The following is a 10,075-nucleotide window of genomic DNA, read 5'->3' as shown; positions in this document are numbered from 1 at the left end:
TTTGATATAGTCAAGCTTAACTTTAGACACTGCATATTTAAAATGAATATATATATATTTAAAAAATTGATACAGATTAAATGATAATGTCAAATCAGCTACCCCGTAAAATTTTTACCATGTCTCTTGTGGATTTGGGTCATTAAAAGCCCAACATCCACACTCTGTATAATATTTGTTTGAATTCAAACAAAATTGCAATAGGAAAATACTATATATTACAACATAGTTAAGAATTAGTTATACAAAAAATATCATCCATTAGTTTTCATTTTTAAATAATTAAAATTGGAAATATAGTAGTATATTCTAGAATGGTGTATTAAAGAATGAATCACATACACCAAATTTCCATATATCCAATTAGTCTAAAAAAGTCTAAAGAATAATGCGACAGGTAACGTAATTACATGTGAACAAGTCGTACATTTAATAGCCACCAAATTAAATAATATTAATTTTGATGCCATATCATTTTGCTGGATAATGACACCTAACATTAATCATGAGTGTGCTTCAAATAGAAAAATACTATCTCTATCCACTTCTTTTTTTCTCTTCAATTCTTATCAACTAAGTTTTTTTCAACTGCTCACCTTCTCTGACTTCTTGAATGATCAAACTATAATGTGAATAAATCAATTTATTAACAATTTCTTCGACCAAATCAATTTATTGCCTAGTTTAGCACAATAAACTAGAGGGGATTTTAATAATCTCAAGAAAATAAAAAAACTTTTAATAGTTCTTAAAAAGGACAATATTTTTATTAATTTTCTTGTTTTCACCGGTCTTTATTTCTTATTTAAATTAAAGGTTCTTGGTTGAAAAAGCAATCACCCGTGATGACAGCAAAAGAATCATAACAAAAACAAAAACCCAAACTCAATTTACTTTTTTTCCAAGAAGTAAATATGCAGTTCTTTTTAGTAATAAACTAAAAAGCTGTCCCTATTTAAAGCCAACCCTTTAGGAAAAAAATTCTTGATAAAGGTAGTGTTAAGAGGCTTGAAAAAAGGTGCAAGTTACCAAAAGGGGTTCTTGTTTTTCTGCTAATCTTTCTTTATTCTTCTTTTTTATTGAAAATTTGTGTATATCTTGCACAAAAACAAGACTAGACATAGTGGGGTTTTCAGTTTTTGTGTATAAAGTAATTTAGAGAAGTTTTCTTGATAAAAATAGTGGTAAAGGTACCAACTTTATCAAATATATAAACCCAAAAAAAAAAAAAAAAAAAGAAGGGGATGGAGGTGATTAATTATCAGCTTGGAAGGAGTTCTTATCAGGATTCATTGAAAGTTCTTGAGGCTGATATTCAGTATGCTAATACTCTGTAAGCTTTTCCTTCACTTATATTTTTTGTATGTTTTTTTGTTTTCATCTTTGTTTTGTTGCTTGAATAATAAAGACCATGTTTTTGCTATTATGTAATTGGAGGGAGATAATAATTGTACCTGTTTAATTTGGGGTTTTTATTATCCTTTTTTGGTTGACAAAGTAATAATTTGCCTTTTTTAGCTACAGAAGTGGTTTAACTATTTGTTGATATCAGCTTTATTACTTTTATTTTTTTGGATTAAGGAAGCTTAATTATTTATATGGTTTCGTTAAAAAGAATAAGTCTTCATGATTGTTAGTGTTTACTTTCCCTTTGCTGTTTGGTCATTTATGGTGTTGTAACAGCTGATGGAATTGGGATTTACAATGTACCAGTCTCTGTTTACTTGTAGCATTTGAAGCACACTTAATATCAAATCGTTGCTCATTTTTCCATTTTTGTCTTTGTTTTTTGTGCCAATGGGATTTCTTGTTTCTTTCCAAGAATTCATTTGGTCTTGAACTAATATGCTGGCTTGCAGGGCTGCTGCAATTCCAAGAGAAAAGGGTGGAGCACGTCTTCAAATGAAACTGGCCTACAATGGATTGGCTCCTGTGTTTCTGTTTTTGCTCCGTTGGTTAGATGGTTCCTGCACATGTCTGCTTCCTGGATATCTGAATTTTTTTCATGTCCTCATTTACAAGGTTTCATCCTTAACTTTTCTTTCCCTTTACTTCTTTTCGCAACAAGTCGTAAATTTTATTTTATGGAAGGGCTATGCATTAGAATAGTCAATAGGTGTGTTCCCTTGTGTAAGTCGAGGCCACTTGCCAAATCGTGAAACTCCAATTATCCACTTGCCAAATCATGAAACTCCAATTAGCTTCTGAATTTATAGAATGTCCAGTGTTTTTCTTTCCCCGCTTTAGTGGTGATAACGATGATCATAGTTGCACAATCTAGTTTTTTGTCATTTTTCTAACAATCCCTCTCCTTTGGCAGGTGCATACAGATGGGAGACCAAGAATATCTAGACATGGAAGAAGAGCAACTATTAGCGACTTTTATGGTTAGTCCTTAGTCGCTCGTTCTCGTATTTATGTAACAAAATTTTACCCATTTTAGGGGTGGGTAACCAGTACTGCTCAAATTTTTTTTACCCATTTTACGAATAAGTTCCTTGCCTTGATTGTGCTTAACCAGTACACTTAATAATGACAAAATTACAGGCATTATACTGCCATCACTGCAGCAGCTACATTCTAACTTGGTGGACCTGGACGATTGTAAAGCTGTAAATCATGGCATAGAAAGTTCTCAGGCGAAAGTGAAAGGAGACTCTAAATTTTCCAACTTCGAAGCTGAGAGAGAAGATGAATGCGGAATATGCTTAGAGCCTTGTAACAAAATGGTCTTACCAAATTGCTGCCATGCTATGTGCATTAATTGCTACCGTGATTGGTATACCTCCTACATTTCCTTAAAAAGAATACATCATACCTACATTCTCTCTCTATTCATGTCTTTCATTATTTTGAGAACAATATTGCTTTCTCAACTTTGCAGGAATACTAGATCAGAGTCCTGCCCCTTTTGTCGTGGTAATTTGAAGAGAGTTAAGTCAAGAGACTTATGGGTCCTCACCTGCAATGATGAAGTTGTTGATCCTGAGACTGTTACCAAAGAGGATTTATTGCATTTCTATCTATATGTTAACAGCCTGCCTAAGGATTCTCCTGATGCACTGTTCTTGATGTATTATGAATACCTAATATGACATAAAGTATTTGAGATAAGTAGTGTACAGATAGAGAAAGCAAACCTTCAAATGTACATAATTCTGGTGGGAGAAATTCTCCTAAATTTCACAGAGAAATAACCACCTCCATGATTGTCTTTGTGGCGGTATTTATGCCAGCTTCATGATCAATATCAGATTTTTATTTCCAAAATTATGTCCCAAAGCTCCTTATTTAGAATTTTGCATCAATTACATATATTATATCACCATCGATGGTGCATAGCCTTTACTTTTGATGAATTGCAAGTTATACCGTCTTTTATTTTGCTAGAGCTTTATAAGGATGTGCTATGCCCGGCAGATATGGACATTATTTTAAAACATTTTTGGTGTTGACTGGGTGATGTCACAGAATGCCAAATGCTTATTAGCAGATTGGCAATATGGACTTGACAAAAGACCAAAGCAAGTTTGGAAGACCATCATATGGACCATTTCGCTAAATGATGTTTTGATGGGAAAAAGCAGCATTCTCTTTTGTGAAGTATAAATGTGTACAAAGCTTGCAATTTTGGTGTACGAGCAATTGGTTGCTTGCAATTTTGGTGTACGAGCAATTGGTTGGAGTGTCCAGCCTATTTACAGGTAAGACCGCTAAAAGCTGTGAAAGTCTCAACAAAGGAAGAGTATCCTTCCAGTCCATTATATTACCACATATATAAACTCATACATGACGATACATGTGCATTCACAAAGCAGCTTGTTGATATTTATTGTACTCCACAAAGGTTGTCTATGTACTATTGATAAATAAGGTAATCTGCCTACTGTAAAGTTTCAACATTCCTATTATTAGCTCGCTCTCTTGATTGGTAGGTCCGGAGCGGTATTATTTACTAGGTTACATGTAGTGCAATCTACATGCCACTCTTACTTTTGACCAGCTCACTAAAAGATGGTTGACAGAAGCCTTGATTGAGGAAAAGATCAGTGACTTTCTGATTCATCGCTTCTGAAAGATGGATACCATCCCAGCTGATGAATTTGCTCGGATCGTTACATTTAACGGTGCCAGGTGAGCCACACAATGAATGCAGGTTGAAGTTCAATGGTCCTTCTACAGCTCCACAGCAAGGTTTGAAAGCTTCCTCAAATTGGTACTTTTGTAAGTTCATCTTAATTGTTAGATATGCATTCCAGTAGTCAGCATATAAGATATGACAATTAGGATATAATCTACGGAATTTTTCCAATCTCCTTTGCAGGATCTGGTTGTGGACCATTACTGCTGCGTTGACAGCTGCTGCACATCCCATATGATCAAGAGCAGCTTTCACCGGACATAATGATATATGTAGTGGAAGGCATCCTATTGGTGGTAAGCCTTGCACTACAATGTACTTTGCTCCGCTTTGCAGCACTGCCTATACATTTAACATTGTCTACTTAGCATTGCCGTGATACTAATACTCCCTCCGTCCCAAAAAGATTGTCTTAGTTTGACTTGGCACGGAGTTTAAGAGTTTAAGAAATAAAGGAAGACTTTTGAAATGTGTGGTTCAAAACAAGCCTTAGATATTTGTGTGGCTGTAAATCATCTCATAAAGTTAAATTGTTTCTAAATATAGAAAGGTGTCAATCTTTTTGGGACAGGAAGACAATCTTTTTGGGACTGAGGGGGTAGTTTGTTTGGCCAAACTTCCAGGAAACTAAAAGTGGTTATTCTTAAAAAAACAAGAGAGCTTATTCTGGAATGTTAAGGTGTTTGGCCAAGATTTTGAGAAAAAGTAAATGTTTTGAAGCAGTAGTAAAAACTGTTTTTTCTGTTGTGAGGTAGAAGATGGGAAAGTTAGCTTCTTAAGAGTAGAAGCAAAAGTATTTAATTTTTTCCGAGACAAAAATACCTTTACCAAAAGTTCATCAAACTATCTCCACAGTATAAACATAAACTTAGCTCATGCATTTTCAGCAAGACTAATATATACGACCAAAGTCTTATAAACTTGTTCCCTCTCTGTGTGCTTTTAGTTTTTACTTAATTAAATGAAATTGAAAATTTTAATTAAGGTCTCTCAAAATAAATATTGCAAATCATTTGTCTATTTATACAATTGTAAATTCTTTTCATGTCTTTCTTCATAATTTGACACTCAGAAGCTCTTTTGAAAAGATTTGCCAGACAAAGATTGTTTCTATAAAAACTAACAAAAGCGTCTTTTTCAAATGATTTGGCAAACACAAACTGTTCCAAAAATACTTTTTCTAAGGCTTCATTGACAAAAAACACTTTTCAACGTAAGTAGAATCTTGGAAGCTTGACCAAAGAGGTTTAATACTAATTGTCATAAATAGTAGTATTATGTTAGAGCTTTTATGGAGACATTTAAGTTGCTTTTCATGTGCATACCTCGATTAGTCTGCTGACTTGTTGGACGGACTGCTGTGTGAGCCAACGTGTGGATAGAGAGGACCCTTGTATACGAGCATAGTCACTAACGCCAACAGAGCCTATCCAGAAGAGCGCATTCTCCAATTCAGTTTTGCAACTTTTACCATTGTTATCTGTACATCCCATTTGCTGCTTCAACTTATTGAACCAATCAATCTGAGTTTGAAAGTTCAAGGGTATTCCTTTCCAGAATAGGCTAGTAAGTTTTTGAGTTAAAAAGTCCTGTTTGGGGAGAATTGTTGATCCGGCTATTGCAAAATTGGCCCCATTTGTGAAATTTACTGAGGTGCTTTGAAAGGGTGGCAAATGTGGTAGCTTAAGAGCATCACAGAGAAAATCTACCATCAAATGCCCATCACATAAACCATTGTTCGATTTTTCTGAACTGCTCGATGTGCGAGTGAAATTTTCCTTGAGACCACCCACTAAATTAGCATTTCCTGTATCAGTGTAGGAGTCTCCAAAAGCATAGACCTTGTGGAAGCATCCTATAAAGTTATTATGCCTGGTGGAAGTGTCATGGCTGTTGTTATTAACAGGGGAAGAGTTACCTGTTATAAAAATAAAATAACAGGACTTCAGAAAAAGAAAAGATTTGAGGCGTGAAAACAGCTTTCTGAAAGAGATATTGTCCGTATACTATGTTGGATATACATATAAGTCACTTCAGGATACAACAAAGACTACAAAATAACTAGCAACTATTCAGAGGAGGCATGTACTTAAAAGTTCAAAAGTATTCAGAATAGTCATAGTATGTTCTTTCAAATAATAACCTGGATTTAAATTTTAATTAAAGCTCAAAATTTAAATTAAACTGAATAAATACCAAGCTTTTTAGGGTGGTGTTGGTGTGACGGAAATCTTTTTTTTTTCCCCGAAAAGTGATGAAAATATTTTCTAGTGTGAGTGTGGAAAAAAACATTTATTAAAGATTGATAGTAACATTTGCGAACCGGATAGTGTTTTCCTGGAAAAGATTGATAGTAACATTTGCGAACCGGATAGTGTTTTCCTGGAATTTTGCATATTAAAGATTGATAATAATGTCTGAGTGATGGTTACTGAGTGATGGTTAAAGCAATGATATAAAATTAAGAGCTGAGATAATTGCGAAGGAAATGACTTCTGCCAAAAAGTGATGGAAGGCATTTTTCTCCTTTTGGTATAAAATGTTTCCCTTACAAAAATATTTTCTGGCAGCTGAACTCTAGAAAAAAGACTTATCTTCAGAAAACGTTTGTTTAAACTATTTTCAGTCATACCAAAAAGTGTAAGTTTCATATTCATATTCGCCTTCTGATGTCTGACAATCTCGTGTCATATATATTGCAAATATCTAACAACGACCGGGGGAAGAATTACCAGGCTTGGTCGGAACTTCATTGCTGCTGTTATGAGCACCGGGCTTGGTGGGAACTTCATGGCTGCTGTTATGTGCAGGGGAAGAATTACCGGGCTTGGTGGGAACTTCATGGCTGCTGTTATGTGCCGGGGAAGAATTACCGGGCTTGGTGGGAACTTCATGGCTGCTGTTATGTGCAGGGGCAGAATTACCGGGCTTGGTGGGAACTTCATGGCTGCTGTTATGTGCGGGGGCAGAATTACCGGGCTTGGTGGGAACTTCATGGCTGCTGTTATGTGCGGGGGCAGAATTACCGGGCTTGGTGGGAATTTCTTGGCTGCTGTTAAGTGCGGGGGGAGAATTACGGGGCTTGGTGGGAATCTTTTCATGGCTATTGTTATGAGCAGTGGCACAATCACAAGTAGGATTTTCATGGTGCTTGTAGTGAGCATATGAAAATGAGAAAAATAGGCAGAAACAGAAGAAAAGGGTAAAACTAGGGGAATGTGGGAAGAACATATTGGACATAGTTGATTTTTTTTTTTTCGGGTACTAAGTTTGTGTTATTCTTTCCTTTTTTTGTATTTTTTGGTTCTAAGTTTGTGTTATTCTTTCCTTTTTTTGTATTTTTTGGTTCTAAGTTTGTGTTTTTCAAAGGAGGTCTGCCAGCAAGAAAGCTATTTATAGTATCCAATTTTAATCTATTGGAGTTAAGAGGCTATTTTTGTAGAGAGCCTCCTTAGTTTTAGGAAATCACAGGTATTCATTCCTTGAGGCACTAGAGACCAACATCCCACAACAAAATGTTTGTGGAGGATATTATAAACCTGAGTTAAACTAGGATCTCAGTCACAAAATACCACCACTTTTCTCGAGCATAAGTAGGTGAATAACCGAAAGATGAAGAGCATAAGTAAGTACATTGTTGGCCAAAATCGTGGCATGTATAATTTGAAGAATTTCCATTGATTGATTGATGTATGGAACTGGAAGTATAAATTGAGGATATTCTGAAAAAGAATATAAAATGTTAAGATATCGTAGGTCGCATTTTTTCTTGGACTGCATAATTAATTAAAACTGACAAAGTAATTGTGTCTGCTATGTGCCATGCTAAGTGCGGATTATATTTGTAGTTTTATTCCCGGCTTAATGCATATGCGGTCTTTTAAATTTGTCCCTTTTTCATTTCGACACCTCACTTCGTCATTGCTTCTATTAAACCTCTCAACTCATCCCTCCGTGTGTTTATCAAATACAATTCGATTTACATAGTATTCCATCTTCAATGTAGCAAGATGTTAATATATATTCTAATTGAATTATGCCATCTTTTAGCTAAGATTAGCATCAATTAAGAGGGAAAAAAAGAGTAGCTCTTAATTAAGTAAATTGGAAGAGCAAAACGTTCAAGAGAATCGACACATCCGTGACTAAAATATTACTTCACCTTCATTTCCGTAATTTAATTTCTGCTTCTAATAAAAATCAGATTTAAGGGATTTGATAGACACACTTGAAGACGAGATCAGGAGTTCAATAGGAATAACATTTAGTTAAGGTGCCAAAATGAAAAAAAAAAGACAAATTTAGGGGGCCGCATATGCATTAAGCCTTTATTCCTTGTCATGTCAAATATTCATATTATATGGGAATGTTAACGTTGAACTACTTACCCTCAAACTCAAACAGGGGCGGAGCCACCCTTATAAGTAGAGGGTGGTAAATAACACCTTCGTCTGAAAATTATATCAAGTGTATAGGTCATATACTGTATTTTGTGAATATATACTATATATTGAACACCCTTTGCACAATCAAACGGAGCAACTCAATGGCAAAGAATGTTCAAATTCCGTCTCACCTCGCCGGTTCGATCCACCACTAAAGCATTTTCGTTCACATTTTGAATTTAAAACATATGGAGGCCCTATTTGATTTCGTCAAGTAGGATCCAAGGAGGCAAATATACATGGCCAATATCTTCTTTACTTCATTTTCTGTTAAGTATTTTCTAAATTATTAAAGTATAATAACAAAGGTAAATTTATATTTGTGATTTAGTTTAATGCAGGCTATAATTATAATAAAGATGGTTATTTTCATGATTTCATTAATATATTAATTACTGTTAAGTTTTATGTATATACCTGAAAATATCTCAACCAAATTTATAAAAAAAAATATTTCTAAATTTATTATTGTTTTTTTCCTCACGCGTAGGGCTAATAGTTTTATAAATTTTGTTTAAATAAGTCTGTTTCATTTGCTTTTTAATTACTTCAAAAAGTTTGTTTAAAATCTCACCGTCTCCACCTGTTAAACGCTATCGAAGATGGTTCCTGTGTCGTTCCTCTCTGTTTCTTTTTTTTAGTAGGCGTTTGGACACGCGGTTTGAAACCATGAGATGAAACTAGTGTTTGGACATGCATTTCATCTCATGGTTTCAAAAATTTTAAATAAAAATTTGACCCATAAGTTTATATTTTGTTAAAAAGACCCATAAGTTGGTAGATATCTTTAACAATTACTCCCACCGACCATTTACCAACCTCATTAACTTCCACTAACCTTTATTTATTTCTACCAACCTTATTCTATTCATATTAACTTTTCGTTTTTTATTGAACTAAAGTTTAATCAATCTTTGTTTTTACTAAGACTTTACAAGCGTATTAATTTTGTTAACCATGATCGCTCATTTGATAAGATTGTATAAGAATTGAAAATGTTTTGATAGTTTTCACAACTTGTGGGGTTTTTATGTCTATAAGATAAAATATAACTTAAGATATCCAAATTGCATGTCCAAACATGATTTCAAACCATGGTTTGGAACAATGATTTCAAACCATGTCCAAACGGCTCCTTATTCTCTTTTGTTACCTTCCAACTTTTTTTTTTACTTGTGTCTGGTGATTTTCTTTGCTCAACGAAAAATTTCATCGAAAAACCAAAATTCATTTTGAAGTTAGTGATGGATTATGCTTTGAAGACAAACTACAATGCAAAGCCACAAAGCTAACTATGATGCAGTTCGATTTAAATTTTTTCGGTACACCCACTCATTAAAAAAAATACTTTATAATTTTGAACATCCTTAGCCAGATTCTGGGCTCCGCCACTGAACTCAAAGGACCTGTTTCCCTATTTGGTGTCATGTATAAAGTAAAATAATCCAGGTGTAAAGTTCATCATTCATAATTTCAGCGAAGGTACTGA

General features: G+C 34.4%; 2 protein-coding genes across 2 annotated transcripts; one reads left to right on the top strand and one right to left on the bottom strand.

The window, feature by feature from the left end:
* Nucleotides 1-679: 679 nt before the first annotated feature.
* Nucleotides 680-3,273, top strand: LOC132067227 (E3 ubiquitin-protein ligase AIRP2-like). Its single transcript, XM_059460386.1, has 5 exons — nucleotides 680-1,333; nucleotides 1,860-2,022; nucleotides 2,321-2,387; nucleotides 2,548-2,779; nucleotides 2,885-3,273. Exons 1-5 carry the CDS (start codon nucleotides 1,245-1,247, stop codon nucleotides 3,093-3,095), a joined length of 762 nt encoding a protein of 253 aa, XP_059316369.1. The 5' UTR covers nucleotides 680-1,244; the 3' UTR covers nucleotides 3,096-3,273.
* A 703-nt stretch (nucleotides 3,274-3,976) lies between these two features.
* LOC132067226 (GDSL esterase/lipase At3g48460-like) lies at nucleotides 3,977-7,451 on the bottom strand. Its single transcript, XM_059460385.1, has 3 exons — nucleotides 6,874-7,451; nucleotides 5,467-6,059; nucleotides 3,977-4,483 (listed from the first exon to the last, which is right to left on the bottom strand). The coding sequence occupies exons 1-3, from the start codon at nucleotides 7,379-7,381 to the stop codon at nucleotides 3,977-3,979; spliced, it is 1,608 nt and encodes a 535-aa protein (XP_059316368.1). The 5' UTR covers nucleotides 7,382-7,451.
* Between the last annotated feature and the right edge of the window lie 2,624 nt (nucleotides 7,452-10,075).

Source organism: Lycium ferocissimum, chromosome 8 (assembly GCF_029784015.1).
Source record: "Lycium ferocissimum isolate CSIRO_LF1 chromosome 8, AGI_CSIRO_Lferr_CH_V1, whole genome shotgun sequence".
NCBI lineage: Eukaryota > Viridiplantae > Streptophyta > Magnoliopsida > Solanales > Solanaceae > Lycium > Lycium ferocissimum.
The sequence above is the reverse complement of the archived record's forward strand: the minus strand, read 5'-3'. Positions and strand labels throughout refer to the sequence as shown.